Here is an 18,980-nt window from a genome sequence, read left to right as displayed (position 1 = left end):
CTTACGTCTGAAAAGAAAGCCTCATTTCTGCTGTTCAATACTGAACAAATTTAAAGTTTTTAAAATTATGCAAAATTGCAAAACTCTCAGCTGTGTCTCTAAAACCTCTGTAACTCTGCTCTTCTTCACCTCAGCAACATCAGGTAATGTTCAGATGTTGATTAATGGTTTTCTTTCGTTTCTTTCCAGGCCAGGAAAGTCACCTTCATGTTTTTCTGTGTTTTATCCTCAGTTACTTTGACACAAAGGCCTCTGCTGTGATGCTCACACCTTTGATAAAGTCTGGAAAGTGTCAGCTTCCTTTTTATAGATATATAAATATGGAAATGTACTGATGCATGATCTGAATTATAATATTTCTGACTGTCTGAGGCAAAATTTCCTCGAATCGAATCGAATCGTGGATCAAATCGATTCGGGACCTTGTGAATCGGAATCGAATCGATTCTAGAAGTCAGTGACGATACCCAGCCCTACTAGAAAAACCATCAAATATTTACAAGAAGCCTACGTGTCAAGATCAGGAAATACTGAACAAAACACTCAAAACAAAACTAGAATTAAATGAAATCATTAATAAAAAAAACAGTTCTTAGTACAAAGACTTCACTTGCAGAATTTTGAACATGGTAATAAATCCGGTCGATTTCTGGCTAACCAGCTAAAAATAAAGAAAGAAAAAACAAGTATATGTGCTGTTAAAGATTTATCTGGGAACACAATATATGACCCTGAAAGAATAAGCAACACACTGTATATCCCTCAAGCTATCGTCCAATATCCCTTATTAATGTAGACCTCAAAATAATCTGCAAAGTTCTCTCAAAGAGATTAAAGAAGATTCCTCCTGATGAAACTGGTTTCATAAAAGGCAGACACTCATCAAAAAACAGACGTAGATTACTTAATTTAATAGACTACTCATGCAGTAAAAACCACAATATTGTCTCTAGATGCAGAAAAAGCGTTTGACAGAGTTAACTGAAAATTTGTATTTGCAACTTTACACAAATTTGGTTTTGGATCCTCTTTCATTAATTAGTTAAAAATATAACAACAGCTCGTGTCAGAACAAACGACCAAACATCCTCCAGCTTCTGTCTCCTGAGGGGCTCCAGGCAGGGATGCCCACTCTCCCCTTCACTGTTTGCAGTTTTTATCCAACCACTAGCAGCAGCAGTTAGACAGGCTGCAGTAATGAAAGGCATCAGATGCAAGAATGTAGAACATAAAGTCAGTCTCTGTGCAGATAATGTGTTGCTTTTTCTCCAAAACTCACAAACCAATCTCTCTGAGGTAATTGTATTAATAAATTGTTTTTCAAGAGTTTCAGATTATTCAATAAACTGGTTAAAATCTGCAGTTCTTCTGATTAATTTCTCCTTCCATAATTCTTCTTCTACCCCACTGCAATCTGGAAATATTAAATATTAATTATTTAATGTCTCTCCTAAGCTTGCAGATTTAACTAAATTAAACCACATCCCACTTTTAGAGAAAGAAAAAGACGATCTGGCCACATGGAAATCTCTACCCAAAGGACCAAGGACAAAGGACTAGATCTGCCTAACTTTCAACAACACTTCTTAGCCCACAGGCTTCATCTCAGGATGGTTTAAACACACCCTCTTAGATGAGCCCTGGGCAGATGTAAAACTTTGCACTAATCCAGAGATTTCAGACCATTTATCAGCTCAAACATCAAACGACATGATGCTTTAAAAGCATCAACATCAGCTCTTCTCTGACAGCATGGTGGGAGTTTGTAACAATGACGGAGTCTTCATGCAAACGTTCGCCTATCTGGAACAACCCTGACATACTACAGAACAATGATATGGTTACAGCAGGGCCTTGGGGTGCAGGGGAGGCACCATGCCCTGCTGTGTTTTAAACACACTTTAAAACAGCACACAGCAACAACACATATGAGTGGGCTGAGAGGTCTTCACACCTTACTTATCACACTTTATTAGTTACTGATACTTATACTTATCTCGGTTGTTGCTGTGGTCTCCCTGCTGTGTTGTTCTCTTTTTGTGTGTTTCTTCTTTTTTCTTCCAGCAGCTGATCCAGTGGATAAACTGTTTATGCTGAGTCTGAGTCTGCAGGGGGTCCCAATGACATCATGCCTCGTCCCTGTACCGAAGACGCCACGTCCCGGTGCCTCCCAGGATTACAGACCTGTGCCCCTGACCTCCCACATCATGAAGACCCTGGAAAGACTCATCCTGGACCAGCTCTGACCCATTGGCAGACCACATCAGGATCCCCTTCAATTCGCTTACCCGCCCCACCTCAGAGCTGAGGACGCCATCATCTATTGCTCAATCGTGCCTACACCCACCTGGACCAGCCGACGAGCACTGTGAGGGTCGTGTTTTTTGACTTTTCCAGTGCTTTTAACACCATCAGGCCGATCCTCCTGGGTGATGAGTTAACAGCGATGCAGGTGGATGCTTCTCCCGTGTCCTGGATTGTTAATTACCTGACAGGAAGACCACATGTACACATCCTGGACAGGGAGGAACGCTGGTTTGAGCGCGGAGTCAAGGAGGCCATTTACGTGAAAAGGGAAAGACCATCTCTGAATGGAGGAGGGGCCTAAGGGTCCATCTGTCACCATCTTACAATGCTGTGATTGCAGCCATTCCCCAACTCTCTGTGAATGGGACTCATGGCCATTGATCAGTGGTTGTTGATCAATGGTCATGAGAATTTGCGTAATTATGATGAAGGAACTGCCCTCCCAGCCCATTGTTCCTTCACGGCTGGTTTCAGTCAAATGCAAATGTCCTGTTTATAAGGTTGAAACCTGCAGTCAGCTGAGACTGAAGACGTCACCTGATGATGACGAAACGTTTCTCCCACAAAACGCTACGTCCAGGTGAACCGAATCAACTTTTGGCGACACAGGAAGTTATTTCATCGAAATGCCATTCTTATATATCTCTGTAATATTCTTGATATTTATAATTGAACTATTTGTATGTATTAGAGCTATTTCTTATATTTTGTAACTATGTAATATATTGTATTATTTAATGTTCAGTCAGTTACAGTTACTGTCTGGAGCAACTGTAACCACGTACTTTCCCAGGGATTAATAAAGCATGCTGATTCAGATACAGGCTGCGTCCACACTAATACATTTTTGTTTGAAAACACATCGTTTTCTCTCCGTTTTGGCCTCCCGTCCACACTGAGACGGTGTTTTCCCCGAAAACGCAGCGTTTGGAAAACGCTCTCGAAAACAAATACATTTGAAGACGGTGCTTTCGTGTTGCAGTGTGGACAGTGAAAACTGAGACTTTCGGAGACGCATGTTAGTCATGTGATGCAGTCATGTGACCAATTAAACAAAGATAGCGGAGGGCATTATACAGCAGTTGTTTTGTCTGACAGCCCTATTAAAGATTAATATCAGTCTGCTCCAGAGAGCTTTTCTTCTAATTCTTTAATTCTCACTCGCTTTTGCAACTTTGTACTTTTGTGTTACTCGCAGCAACAACTCCACCTCATTGTGAGTCCATTTAAAAAACTCAGGAAAGTAAATAAGCGGCAGACAGAAATGAGGCCGGTCGAATCTTCTTGCGTTTCACGCATGCGTAAGACTGGAACATAAGTGTTTTCTGGCCGTTTCAATGTGGACGCACAACTCTGTGAAAACAACTGAAAACACTAGTGTGGACGCGGAGCGCTTTCAGACGAAAATGCCGTTTTCGTATGTATCCAGGCCAGTGTGGACGTAGCCACTGTGATGGTACTATTTCCCCCTGTAGGTGTATATCCCAGCAGTTTGGTCTCAGAGCACAGGCTGAGGCTCAGGCTGTGGGAGACTTCCCATGATGCACTGAGCATTTTTCCCCCACTAACCTCATTTCAGTACCATTGCCTTTATATGCCAGTGCTGCACGTCGTGTCTACTTTTGTCTACTCTCTCCCAGTTAAAAAGGAATTCCTCCAACCCGTCATTGTGAAGTGGGATTGTCTGATCCTTGGAGTTCTCTCTCTGCCAAAGTACACCCACCACCAATGCAGGCACATCGAGTACATATGAAACTCCACACAGAAAAACCAACTGGCTTGAACTAAAGGCCTTCTGTGAGGCAACAGTGTGAAGCAGTGCATCTCTGAACACTGAATTTAAATGTTACAGTAAATCACTTCTTTTTAAATTGGCTGCATTTTCAGTGTCCAGGTGTAAGACCAGCAGAGGGGAGTAAAATCACACACTTCTGTGTGTGAGATACTGTTGCTTCAGTACATCAGTGCTATGACAGCATGTGAAAAACACGGGAAAGCAAGCTTTAGTTGTTTTAATCTATTTATCTTAAAGACATTTATGGCCAGACTAATGAAGCAGACCGCTGAGGTCAGGCTGTGTAACTGTGCAATGGATCACTGGCAAAATGTCATCTATATACTGTATTTTGATGCCTTTAACTAATAGTAAATATAACATAAAACATATAAAACAATTAGAATGTGTATCACATGAAATCATTTCAGGAACATCACGTGAGCAATTAGGACTTGGCCACAACTGATTTTCATGTTCATCCTGAAGGTGTTGGATATTCTTGAATCAGTGCTCTGAGTCAGTGCAGTCATGCTTATCAACGCACAGCCGTGGAAATCTAATTGGCCGTTTTCTTTCACAATGCACACAGCACTCAGTACTGCATCTGTATATTTCTGATGTCAGAAATGATCAACAACAAAAAGAGCAGAGGCACAGCTGAGCCTGCAGGTTCAGCAGGATGTCTGCTCAGACTGCCTTCTCAAAATAAACATGAATCCAGACGTAAAAGATGAGATTGCATGTGTGCTGAGCTGAGCCTAATGACCATAATTTCATAATTTTTCTAGGCAGTGGTCTAATTGGTATAATTTGTACAATAAATAAAGATGTGCAGAATTATTCTTTACATTCTGTATAATGCTTTTCACATCATTTTCCATGTAATGATTTTAAATGTTGCAAAATCTGTGGAAAGCATCAGCACTAACGTCAGCAGACTGCAGTCTGAATGCCAGCAAACAAAAGGTGTCTTTAGACAGCGTCAGCGGGCGGGTCATTAGTGACACGTTAATGAGCCATGATAAGTGCAGAGGTTATAAGCTGAAGCTTTTTGGTTTGCTTTGTTTATTCATTCACAGGAGTCGCTCACTCTGTTCGCTTGGATCTCTCTGCTGTTACTACAGGCCGTGAACTCCATCACTGTGCACACACTTGTTCTACCTGTCTACTATTTTATTTACAATTTATCTGTTTCATACGGCTTCACCACTACAATGGAAAATGGCAAATCATTGTGGGGATGGCTGCAGTTATTCTTCAACACAGACTGAACTCTCTCTGGCAGCTTTCTTGTAATTTCTCCAAGTCGTCTCCAGGAATAGTTTTCGAGGCTTCTTGAAGGACGTTCAAAGCTTTTCTGTCAAGATGATCGCACACTGATTCAATGATTTTGAGATCTGGACCAGGCCAGTCTATTACTGATAATGTTCTGTTGTGTGTTTTCTACCTTGATATGCTGTTACTGCATTGATAGCATCTTTGGGATCACTGTCCAATCAGAGGCTTTGAAACCCAGCCCCAAACCACGACTGAGCCTCCACTGTTTTCCACAGATGACTGTAGACCCTCACTGTGGTAGCTCCATCCTGAGCTCCTCTGAACATACTGATGGCGATTTGGATCCAAAAAGGCTAATCTGGATTCACCACTCCATGCGGCCTTCCAGTGATTTTTTAAAATGTGTTTTTATTTGATTAGCATTCAAATAGATCAATGAATACAGAATTAAGATCTACCACAAAGCAAGAAAGCACGAGGCAAGGCTAATCAAAAGATGCTTATTACGCCAAGCCTTTTAACAAAAGCTCATTTAGCGTGCAGCTCATATACACAGGGCTCGAAGCAAAAGAGTAAAACAAACAAAAATCAAAACAAAAACCTTCCACCTTAGATAATAAATCACATTTCATAACAATAATCAAAGCAAAACAAAAAAGAGTTTCAGTATTATTATGGCTCTATTTTTAAACATGTTTTTAAACAAGGAAAATGAACTAGATCTTTTGAAATCACTGTCATAACTCTTCCACACATTAACCCCTCTGACAGAAACACATCTCTGCTTTATGTTTGTCCTTATCTTGTTTTTTCTTGCTCTGGAGTAATTTGGCACACCTCAGCCTTTCCTCCCTGTATCATTAAGAATGGCTTCTTGACAACCACACTTTGACTGGGACCATTTCTGATGAGGCCTCGGTGACGTTAGATGGATCCACTGGAGGGTCGGATGCATCTCTCAGATCTTTGCTGGGTTTCTTCCTGTTTCTCACAGACATGACTTGTAATATGTCGTTTATACTGTTGTTTACGGTGTTTTTGCCAGAGGCTTGTCGGCAGTGTCAGCATGCATTGCTGAGATTAAAATGATTTCTTTGCCAGTTCACTCCCAAGGTTTAAAAAAATAAAGAACTTAGGGCTTCATTTAAATCGTTTGTATACCATCAACATCACAATTTTAATTTTTGGTCACATTTTTCCACCAGTCTTTCGACTTATTTGCTACTAATGCTGAAAATGTCTATACAGAGATCTTGGTCACTGCAGAGTCCATGCACACCTGCAGTTTGATGGCTTGTGTTGTTGTTAATTAAACCCTGTCTAAATAAATGATCTATAGCTGTGTTACAGATGGTTAGAGCTCGATCAACAAAAAGTAAAGAGCGTCATCTGCATTAACTGGAGCGCATTAAGTCACGCTACGTTGAAGTGGCTCATTGTGCGCTCGGGAGCCGTGTAGCTTTAAGAAGGAGGTGGGCAGCGCTCCGATGACGCATGAATAATCCTGAAAAGACGCTTCTAAACTCCAGGCCGGAGCCAGCGTGTATGATGGCTGTTGACTGAGCTGGAAGAATTTCCGAGCCTGGCACGATCAACTGTTGAGAAAATAGTTTGAACAGGTTCAGGAGCTTGGGAAGCGACTCTAAATGCAGAATAAAACACACCCATTCTGGTAGATTGGCTTCTCCAAAAGACAAATACAGTTATTTACTATTAAGGCATTTACTAACGACAGAGGGCTTTCTGTTTGCAGCTCTATGTGCGCTGCCGAGAGCCAACTTGAGGGAAGGAACATTGGAAGAATATTTCTCTAAAAGTCTTTGGCTGTCTGTCTTGAAGAGGAAGTGCTACCATGCCACATTTGAGAACACTATGTGTCTATTTCTTGGTAGCCCTGAGCCCAGTTATGACAAACACCATGACCGAGGACTTAGATGTTTTGGTATTTTTGCCACAAAATAATTCTTATCTTTTTTCATATGAACGAGTCGCACCGGCGATCCGTTACGCACAAAAGAGGCTGAAGGCAGACGGGGGTCAGTACTCCGGGTTCAACTTCAACATCCAGTTTGAAAACTCCGACTGCCTCTATGATGCTTTCTTCACATTGGCGGACAGGTCTTGCGGACAGAAGCCCGACCTGATCCTGGGTCCTGTGTGCGAGTACGAGGCTGCGGCAGTGGTAAGGCTGGCGTCCCACTGGAACATCCCGGTGATCTCGGCAGGTGCCCTGGCCACAGGTTTCGCGAACAAGAACAAAGAATACTCCCACCTGACTCGCATCGCCCCGCCATACGTGAAAATGGCAGAGACTTTCACGGCGATGTTTGAACACTTCTCCTGGAGGAGCGCTCTGCTGGTCTTCGAGGACGACCGGGAGCAGCGGAACTGCTACTTCACGTTAGAAGGAGTATACCATCTGATGAGTAACTATAACATTGAAAGCTATGTGTTAACTGATGACAAACCCCTGGACACTGACGAGCTGCTGCGAAGCATCAGTGACATGGAAGGTAAAGCAGCTTTCCTTACTCTTTAATTAGACGGTGTCTACAGTGTGCTTAATGACAGCTGAAATAAGTCTTGACTTTAGCTCATCGTCACTGGATTTGGCTGACAGCTAACCATCATTCATAGCTCGGTGTAGACTATATATGGTTTGTGTTCTGTATGAAAGCCAGCGAGTTTCAGTTGATGAAACCAATGAGCCCTACACTGACGTGCCCTTCACAAGCCTGCATTTATCTGACATATCAGTTTGTACATGCACTCATAGTCCTCCTCTACAGCAGATTTCAGTGAATGCAACAATCGTAATGGGCTAAATTAGCCACTGCCAGCAAATGTAAGTACAAGTATATACCTGCACTGTCACACTAGTATTCACAGTCTGTACATTAACAACTATCCAAGTTTCACGTTTCAGCCCATTTCAGCTTCAGCAGTCTGAACTCGGTCAGTGTTGTGGCTCTTTTAATCTCCTCCTCCACAGCAGCCTCTCAGTACACGCAATAAATGGCATTATTACCAAAAGCAGCACGATCTGCTCATGCACAGGGATTAACTGACAGCTCACTGAATCAACTAAATGTTTTATCAGACACAATAAGCAACCTGAAGCTGTGAGAGATGTTTTCTCTTATTCACTGTTCTGTCCTGTTCTCTTACTACACTATTCACATAACAAAAGGCAGTGCTTCAGAAATGATACTAGACAATACAATGAAAAGCATTTTCACTTTTTTGCACATTTCTCAAACTTCCATGTTTCAGATCATCAAACAAATTTAATATTAGACAAATTTAAAATGCAGTTTTTAAATGATGATTTAAAAAACCCACCTGGTCCTGTGTATTAAAAAAAGTAATTGCCCCAATAGGGCTGTGCGATATGACCAAAATCTCATATCCCGCTGTAAAACATCTATCGTCCGATAACGATATAAATCACAAAAATGTAACATTTTCTGTAAATTCTGTGAATCTCGGGCAGCTGAAGTGTTTCCAGCTGGGCGTCGTGTATCTGGATCTCGTGTATCTATCATACCGATGCATGAAACGACACATTTTAGACATAAGTTGTAACTGCTGCGTGAGTATTTCTTACACGGCGTGCTGCGGGGAGAAGCCTGTTCTAACGTTTGAGTCTAAGGTTTATTTTTTAGCACCTGGTGGCTCTTTTTTGCTTCTCATCCGTAAACTCTCTGCATATTCTTTCACGTGATTCAGTTTATTTTGAAAAGTCTCAACAGGATCTTGAGCTTTATTGTGAAAGGTTTATGTGGAAAACAAGCGGACAGGCGATGGTGTTACTGTCGTTGTTGCTAACGACAACGCATAAAAACAGGCGCTTGTCCATCGTAGTGTGGTTATATTAAATATAAGAGAAAGAGAGAACTTTAAGAAACTAATAATAACTACAGCGACATCAGAACCATGAACAAATATTGCCGTAAACAGTTTATTTTGCGACACCACGAAACAAACGATAGGGTAAAATGAAACGACAGACGTTTTTATATCGTCATCCGATATATATCGTTATATCGAACAGCCCTAAGCCCCAATTTGATAAATCATGAGTCATGTGATCAACCACATCATTTTTTAAGACCTGGGTTTAATTTGGGGCGACCGTGGCTCAGGGGGTTGGGAAGCGCATCTGTAACCGGAAGGTCGCAGGTTCGATTTTCGGGCTCTCTGTCCTGGTCGTTGTGTCCGTGGGCAAGACAATTTACCCTACCGCCTACTGGTGTTGGCCAGAGGGGCCGATGGTGCGATATGGTAGCCTCGCTTCTGTCAGTCTGCCCCAGGGCAGCTGTGGCTACAACTGTAGCTGCCTCCACCAGTGTGTGAATGTGAGAGTGAATGAATAGTGGAATTGTAAAGCGCTTTGGGTGCCTTGAAAAGCGCTATATAAATGCAATCCATTATCATTATTAATTTCCTTAGCCACACCCCTTTAATGTCAAAGCCTGTGATTCAACAATAAGAAAGAGACAGCGAAACGGCATCGACGGGCGATTTCCAGGAGAAACGCCGGCTCATCTCACGATGATGTTTGATTATTTTTGGAGGAAATAGTCTGTGGACATCACTGCTGATGTAAAACTAAGACAGCATTTCATAACAGGAACATCACACCAACAGTCCAACATGGTGGTGGTGGTGTGATGGTCGGGGGTTGCTTTCATGCTTCAGGATCTGGATGTAATTAGTGGAACCATGAATTCTAGGACAATGTCAGTTTGCTCACTCATGTCCTGCAGCAGCACACACAGAGTGTCTTCCTCTGAATAGTTTTTAAGAAACAGGTTTTTTAGTGGCCTATTCAAAGTCCATCTGATATGTTTAATCTTACAGTGAAATCATTATTAAAAACCAACAATGTTATCTTATTAAAATTTGTTTCATCTGAATCATGTGTGATAAATATGCAACAAACTAAGCAATCAGAAAGAGGTCGAATACTTTTGCATGGCACTATCTACAGTAAATAATGTAACATCTATAATAATGTATCCAATCATAATCCCAGATTTTTAAAGATCTCTGGTGTTTTTAGAAAATTAAGATGAATACAGAAGGAAGCTGTCCTGTAACTGAGAGAAACCCTGTCAGATATAGCTCTGCTGCTTCTGCAGTGATTCCTCACAGCTCTGAAAACATGCGCGATTTTTCAGCCTGTTCCTTTTCAGATCCAAGCAAACATCCCTCGTGTACCACAAGCTATCGGTGGTGATAGGCATGTGTGTGTTTGTTTGTCCTCACCCCGCCCACTGCCTCCACTGCTTAGACAGACTTACATAACATCCTGCATGCTGTCTGCATGGTCCATCATCTCGTGTCTAATGGTTTTGTTGCTTCTCACTTGACAATCTGGACTCCTTCTTCTCTCCAGGAACATTTCCAACTCACCTTGAACCACACCAGCCAACTAGCATCGTGTATGCTGTCATTTCTACACGATTGCTCTGTTTGCTGCTGTATCACTGTGTTTCACTGCTCATCACTGTGTCACACAGCTTCTTCTCTGCGAGTGTGTCCAGAGGTGTTTTTGCATGGAGCCATTAAAAACTGCCAATGGAAAGTAAAGTAAGCCAAAACCATTTAAACCAGTGGGATTACTGTTGGTAAATAAAGCATGGTAATGAAGCGCAGCAAATCATAGGGCCACCCAGTAATCAATCCAGGGACTCACTCAACACATTTGAACCCATGTGATATGTGCTTAAAGCGCGAGGCTAAAATACTGATAAGCAGGTTGTTGGCACCGCTGCTGTGGTCATGACAGCCCTGAGGAAGTGGAACCATATCAGAGTAGCTGCGCCGGTGTCATACAGAGTTGCCTGTGATAAACTTTAAATGGTGACGAGAGGCTAAGGGTACTTGATAGCAAGACATGAGTTTGAGATATTTTATGGGATTCAACAGCCGAGCAGTGGGCAGAGCTGAACGCTCCTCCATGTTTCATGTGTGGCTACACAAAAACATCAATAACCAATGTGAACAGCAGGCTTTTCTAAGAAATGTAAATCTTTCCTAACTAGCTTCCAGTGAGAGGCATCATGTCTGATGATGCTGTGACAGCTCTCAGCTTTTCCCCGTGCTGGCACTCAGTTGCTACTCTCATCTGTTATGATGTCATAGTCATGTTTGTAGGAAATGATCAGTTTTTACACAAAACTCTGTATGGAGAGTTCAGAAGAACAGAAATGCCCACAAACATGGACTGTTGCATATTATACAACTTGTTCAAGATGAACAACTACTTCAGTGTAAAACAACTGCCAACATGATCTTATAAATGGTGTTGTTGGCCTGTCACAGTGCAGCGTTACAGCCTGCAAAGCAACTATTGTACTGCGAAATATCACCAGGGCTCAGGATGGGCCCAAACAAACCAGAGTGGTGTCCTGGCACCAACAGGAATAGGTCAACTTGATAATAATTACATATTATTCGTTATTTTTTGCTGTATGGTGTTGCTTTCACCTGACAGCACAGAGGTGCTTGATCAGCAATAAGAAAATGATGACGTCTGTGGTAAATAGTGAGTTATTACATTATTAAAACACTAATAATGTCCAAATATCTTGTATAAACAGTAGGGATGAGACTCAGTTTTGCAGAGCTGAATCGCAGTAGTTCAGTTCGGGTTAACAGTTAGTCTGCTTATCAGTGTGACATGCACTCGAGCTACAATCAGCTGGTTTCAGTCTGTTGCAGTCTACAGCATGGATATGGACGTTATTTTACTACATAAAAGGACGAGAACGCGACGGTAAAGTGCAAGCTGCATCTATCTGCACAGACGCCATGCTAATGCTAAGCTAGCCAAGTGATGTTAGATTGGGCGAATGCTGACCCTACCCCAGCAGCCAGAGCCTGAACTTCAACAGGTGACAAACAGGTGAGCAGTTGGACTGCAGCCTCTGTTTCGACCTGTTCTTCTTTCTAAGTTAGAGTCACTGTGGTGATAAAGTTTGTTCTGATTTTCATCTTTGCTTTGTGTTTGTTCATACCTAAATACTGAGAGAAAAATCATGTGTGTGTCCTCATTAGGGCAGGGCTTGTAACAGCCACTATGGTGTGGTGTCCCTTTAAGACACCCAAGTCGAGGGTTGATGGTGTCATCAGTGTGTGCCACTGGTCTCTCTCTCTCGCTCCGGGATTATGAGGACACGTGCCTTCACGCTTGTGCTTAACGAGGGACAGATTTATGTTTTCTTCTCCAGACCTTTTTTTGTTTTATTTGCAACGCTTGGGTTGTATGAACGCTGGGCGTTATGTTGTTGAGCCGCAGCCGTTCAGCCGGGCTTTTATATGGTTGTTGAAGAAGGCGTATTAAAGAACCACCGTGGATTATCGATACCAGCGTGAGTGTGTGTTCTTCCGATTAGCCTGCTAGGTGTTTTGCCGCCTCCGCTCCACCACGCAACACAACTCAACGTTACAGGCTGTTGTGTAGGACTGTAGCCTTGGATTTAAATGTGTTTCAGGTCATCTTATGGAGAAATGCAACACTATTATAACAAGTAGCATAATGAATTATTTTCTCCTGGTAGTAATTAAGTAACACACTGCGTTACTTTGAAGAACAGTGTTGTGTAATGTGTGTAACACATGACGACCCCAGCACTGATCACAACAGACAGGGGAGATACAACAAACACAGACATTTGACCACATTGTATCCAATTAATGTGCACAAATGTAGCATCATTAATATGCTGCTTAGTAGTGACTCTCAGAGTGAAGCCAATGACAATCGTTAATAGGATCATTCAGTAATAGAAACTCCTTAATAATAATAATGTTGTCATGGTCCGTGGTCCTGTGTCTGTGGAATGCGTGATGCTCGGGTAGCCACACCCCCGGGCTGGGCCATCACTGGCGCACCTGCTCTCCATCACGGTGACTACACGAAGATCTACTTAACCCGGCGCTGACGGATGTTCCACGCCAGTCCGTTAGTCACCCCCACAGTGGTTTCTACTCGGCGTCTGCCACCTGCCTGTCCTCCGGCTCAACTGGATCACTCGGTGCATCATCTGGCCTATTCGCTATCCCCACGGACTTCCTGCTCACGGACTGCCACACTTCCCTCCCACGGTCCCGTTCTATCCCTCCCATGGTCCCGATCCCGGCTGCCTCGTGTCATTGTTTCCCTGGGTTTTTAGTTTCTTGTTTTGCTCCCTAGTTTTCCCGGGTCGCCTTTCATTATTACAATAACGTGTCTTTTCTGTTAGCGCGGTGTCTGCGTCTGGATCCTTTTTGTGCACGCGCGCCGCGGCGCATGACAAATGTAGTATTGGTTGCCATTTTCTAATAGCAGAGCAGGCAGAATATTAACAGGAACTAAAAAGAGAGCTCATATTTCTCCCATATGAGCTTCTCTTTACTGACTTACTCTCAAATTAAATTTAAAATCCTTCTCCATCCAGTATCAAGTCCTGAATGATCAGGTCAGTTATGTCTTAAAGACCTCATACTGTCCTGCATTTCTCGCAGTTTCCAAAAATAAAATGGGATTCAAAGCCTTTAGGTGTCCAGGAGATAGTCATCTACTTTAAAAATCGAGCTTCAGTCTTTCCTTTTGAGTGATGGTGACTTTGAGCTTAGTTATTCTGATATAAGCTCCGGCTGCTGGGGGACTTCCCATCATTACTGAAAAGCATTTTGTGAAAACACCACGTCCAGTTTTGGGATATCCTTACCTGGATGATCGATGCATTAAGACCTCAGCTAGTACAGACTTTTGTGTGTGCTTTGTGCTGTTAGTGGTTAGACTCTCTGTGCTTATCTCTCTGCTTTCTCGTTTGATGCTGCAACTTTTCAAATGTCAAATACCTGCCCTCACTGAGGCTTGTTTTGACAGAGAGCTCCGGTTAAAAGGTGCTCTTTCTCCCAGTGCAAAGTTCTTACTCAAAGGGATTTGCCGAGTCATTAGCTTCTTATCTGTAGTACTGGTAAATGGTAAATGGCTGGTTCTGAGCACTCAAAACACTTTATACAACATATCTCTTTCACACATTCATGAGGTTTTTCTATGGTTAAGGGTTTACTTTCCAACATCCCTCTCTGGATGGACTGGAGAGAAACTTGGGGATAGGATCTTGCTCAAAGACATTGGGTATGCTGACTGTAGCAGCCAGGGATTAAATCACCAATGTTCTAATTCAGCGGTCCCCAACCTTTTTTGCGCCACGGACCAGTTTATGCCCGACAATATTTTCACGGACACGTGAGGTGTCGCGGATAAATATAACAAAATAAAACTAGTACCGGTACTGAAAAAAAGAAGATTTATTCATAGCACACGTGAAAAGACCCAGGAAAACAGAGTAAACGATAAAAACGATAACAAAATAACGCCGAAAACCGATAAAAACCCTGAAAACCAGACATTTCACACCTGAGCCTCAACTCTCACGGCCCGGTACCAAACGACTCACGGACCGGTACCGGTCCGAGGCCCGGGGGTTGGGGACCGCTGTTCTAATTTATAGATGATCTGTTCTACCTCCTAAGCTACAACCACCTCACATCCATGTCTCTACTTGGAAAAGCCACAGAATCAGATTCTTGTGTTGTGGTATTTTGAGTTTTGTGTTCTTTTACTATATTTATAAAGACCCATATTTATAAAGGTCGGTTTATCCTTTAATAACCTTTAATCTGCTTTTGTTGTGAATTTACCTTAACTTTTAATGGAGAACAGCATAAACATACCAACGCTTGATGTGCTTTTCAGAACAGACCGTTCTTATTTTGATAGCATCAGAATACAGTCTGCATATATTCCAACAGTACGGCTCAGCAGTAAGAGTCAAGGTGTAAAGTTGTCTCACAGGTAATCCCATTTTATTATTCATGAAAGCCAATTAGTACATTTTGATGAAATCACTCAAAATAGAGTTAGTGTTATTTTCAGATGTTACCTGTCCCCCATATCAGGTAATAAGATGACAGGTGCTTCCATTAGCTAGAAGACTTCCGTTAGATGACCGAAGAAATATTGTCTGGTCTCAAATTCTGTTGCAACATATGAAAGCATGCATCCATGCTGCCTTGGCTCAGCTGGTGGAGGTAGCTCATGACCTCAGCCCGTTCTCACTCACGACACGTAATATACCGACAATTTGTCACGTCCCGAGGCATTCAATGGGAACGCGAAAGGTGACCTTCCACGTTCCTATGCTACCTGCCGGATTGTGGATGAAATGGATTAGGATGACACTCCCGCGGTAACAAATGTTCCAGCCGTATATTCCACACCTAACCATAACCTCAGGCTCTTGTAGAATGTATGAGATTCAGGCTGTAGATATTGATATTTCACAATATCTTGTGATGTGCTTGCACTAAGGTTGGGTGATTGGGCGAATATATCGACGATAGGCCGCCCTATCGTTGATAGTTTTTACAAGAGCCATTTATTTATTTATTTGTCCATGAGTAAGTTTGTGGTTGAAGCTAACAGAAGCAGTCAACAGAAGTAAATAAACGCACTGTTTTAACAGCCTCCTCCTCAGAGTGTGCCCAAATGCAGAGATTCATTTACTCAGACTCATAACAGAAAGAAAGAACAGCAGCAGCCTATGTTCAGAAAAAAAGCATTATATATAAATAAAAACCACAATAATGGAAACAAAGAGAAACTGTCAGGGTCCCTGTGTCTACCCTGGGGTCGGCACCCCTGGGCACACGTGCCACAGTCGGCACACGAAGGGTTAACAAATGGCACGACCACAGCTGGACTGGCCATCGGGATACCGGGCATTTGCTCGGTGGGCCGATGGTGATTTTTCGATTTTATGGGCTGATGATTTTTTTTGTAATGGAATAAACAATGAGAGGTGGTGGATTGGCCAGATGCTGGCCAGTGTGTAAAAAAAACTCTTCCACAGAGGCCAGCTGGTGGATGAGAGAAAGGGGAGGCAGGAGGAGGAGAGACGCGAGGCGGCCGCCGGTCCGAGTGTCAGGTGAACTGAACTTCAGGTAAGAAGTTATGACCTGCAGTCTCTCTGGGTCAGATATGAACCAAGTTTAGGTGGAGTTTATTTTCGTTGTGCTGACTTTTTCGTACTGCGTGCTAGCTAGCATGATGGAGTTTCTACAGCTGGGTGGTGCTATGAAGTTACTGATAGTGAACTTTATTCATAATGTTAGTTAGTAGAGTTGGTTTACCTTTTAGGTGACATGAAAGAGTTGAAGTTATGAACTGTTTCTGAGAGACAAATAACACCAGGATCCTTTTCTGTGTAGCTGACAGCTGGTAACTGTGCAGGGGCGGATCAAGCAAAGTTTTGCCAGGGGGGCAGGTAGGGCATTAACAGGGAGAGGGGGGCACAAAGATATACTTTCTTATTCTCATTTAAAATGTCTCGCTGTTATTAAATATTTATGTGATGTTTTGTCCCAGTCCAGCCCTGCGCACGACACGCAGTGAGTTAATCTGAGAAGGAGCATTAGAAAATAAATGGCCACGCCAGCGGTGCACATCGCAAATCAGCTCGCATAGACACATTAGTTGTGCTGCTTCTTAATGACGGTATCTTAGCTAACAACCCCAACTACCAGATTCAACTTGTAATTGGGTTAAAATAACTTAGCTACTGGTGAGAGGGACGTTGTTAGCTTTCTACATTCCAACACTTCAAAAGCTTCAGGAGCTTTCCGCTCAGCGCAGCATCAGCACCGCGGAGATACACGGATACATCCGTAGACTCGAGACAGAATTCACTATGTGTTTTTGGGACTTTCAGGTGTTTGGACCAATGTTTTCTTTTCTGATCAAACCAGAAGCTTTAATGAGCAGCTGGATTTGTCTCGCATTAACTGTCTGAGTTAATATGACATCAAAATGCAGCTGATTGAAATAAAAACCTCGACTCTGTGGTGTCAAAGTTTGCAGAACTACAGATGCAGCTGGAATCCACAGCTGTGTGTGTTCATGGAGCTGCATGTTCACCTGCTGGACGTCACTATCTGACAAGTTTAACTGTCTTCAGAACATTGCAGAGGCCTTATTGACAGTATTTGGCTCTACATGTCTGTGTGAGCAGATTGTCTCTCACACGACTCCTCAGGTAGCCTCTGAATGCTGGACACTGGGAGACCTGTGTCTCTGAGTGGGAGAGGAGAGATCACATGGTCTCCCACTCAGAGATAACAAACATGCCATATTGGCCCAGTTTATTTTTCTTATCATTGTTGTGAGGAGACCATAAATAGCATTTGTATTTTCTGTTGTACAGTTCATTTGTTGTTATGGTTAAAAAGTCTTTTTTGTTTCCAAATAGCTGATAACTATTCGCTGACAGCTGCCAACATCTGCGGACAAATATGATTCTATAAAGTGGTTCTATATAGTGCGTAACTGTTAATATAGAGCATTATTAAATGTATTGCTAATGCAACCATATGGCACACTGACCTCTGAGGAGATTTTAGATGCGCTCGTCATCAGAAAGGTTGCCGACCCCTGGTCTACCTGGTTGGCTCATCGTGGCTACATGTGTGTTTGTTTAGATTTTGTTCCTGCTCTCTCCCTCCCTCTCTTTCCCTCCGCCTGGGTGGAGCTCACCTGTGGGCTCCTGCCTTTGGCTCACGCACCTGGTCGCAATCACACACCTGTGGCTCATCACCCGACAGTGTTCCAGTCCCTTTATAAGATGGCAGCACCGTGCTTCTCGTCGCTGGACCGTTGCCGACTCTCGTCAGTGTAAACCCAGCTCAGCTTACTCTCGTGTTTTCTTAGCGATCTACCCGTAGTGATCCTTCCGTGTCTCTGTGAATAGACTTCCCTGGACCAACCCCTGTGTTACCTGAGCGAAGTTCAGGTAACACAGTGAAGTGAGTGAAGTTTGGAGTGAGCTTTTGTGTTTTCTGTGGAGTGTGAAGAGGAGCGTGAGGCGTGGAGCGTGGACGGAGTGTGGAGTTAGGAGTGTGTGTGGACTTCCAGCGTCTTGTCCCCCGTTCGTGTGCGGATCCCCGGAGCCCGTCTTTCCCCAGTTTGTAAATAGATCACCTGGTGTTGCTGTAAATAAAGACTCTTGTGTTCTCTATTCAGAGCCTGCGCGTGAGTCTGTTCAGTCCCGCTGTGACAGAAACTGGCTTCTTTTTTCCACTAACGTGTTTACAGGTCGTTCCAGTGTTTGTATGACACACTCGACCAAACAACAAATAAATAAAAAATCAAAATGTCTCTTGCAGCGATCATAAAAAGAAATCTCTGACGTAAAGCTACGTTTTTTGTGCGATTCGGCGTGTCTCAAATAAATAAATAAATACATACATACATAATCCAAAAAGTATCTATATTAATACTGAAACAAACAAGAAAAGAAGGTCAAATATTCCCCCTAAACAAAATTCTGTGACAGGCAAACGAGCATGTTTACTTCATCAGGTTTCAGCAGCGTGCACAGGTGGTTAACAATATTAGCAGCGGTGATGAAGACGTGTTCTGAAGGTGTGTTTGTGGCTGGTGTACACAGCCTGTGCCATGTGTGACATCAACGTTTTTCATGTACTTTCCATCAAACAAGTGGATCGTCTTCTCCGTCTACAACCTCCTCGCTGAGGTAACAGTCCATTTCTATCTGCGCCT

At 42.9% G+C, this 18,980-nt stretch overlaps 1 protein-coding gene across 1 annotated transcript in view; it reads left to right on the top strand.

Moving 5' to 3' along the window:
* The first annotated feature begins 6,861 nt into the window (after window positions 1–6,861).
* Window positions 6,862–18,980, top strand: part of npr3 (natriuretic peptide receptor 3) — a 29,970-nt gene continuing 17,851 nt past the window's right edge. Inside the window, exons 1-2 of the mRNA XM_085293216.1 lie at window positions 6,862–7,034; window positions 7,116–7,875. Coding sequence (XP_085149342.1) covers window positions 7,215–7,875 — 661 coding nt within the window. The 5' untranslated portion in view covers window positions 6,862–7,034; window positions 7,116–7,214. The remainder of the gene's footprint in view (window positions 7,035–7,115; window positions 7,876–18,980) is intronic.

The sequence above is a fragment of the Mchenga conophoros genome, linkage group LG12 (assembly GCF_057382185.1).
Source record: "Mchenga conophoros isolate Kocher_MC1m ecotype Shallow Benthic linkage group LG12, M_conophoros_male_GT1.1, whole genome shotgun sequence".
NCBI lineage: Eukaryota > Metazoa > Chordata > Actinopteri > Cichliformes > Cichlidae > Mchenga > Mchenga conophoros.
This window is presented reverse-complemented; position numbering and strand designations above follow the sequence as displayed.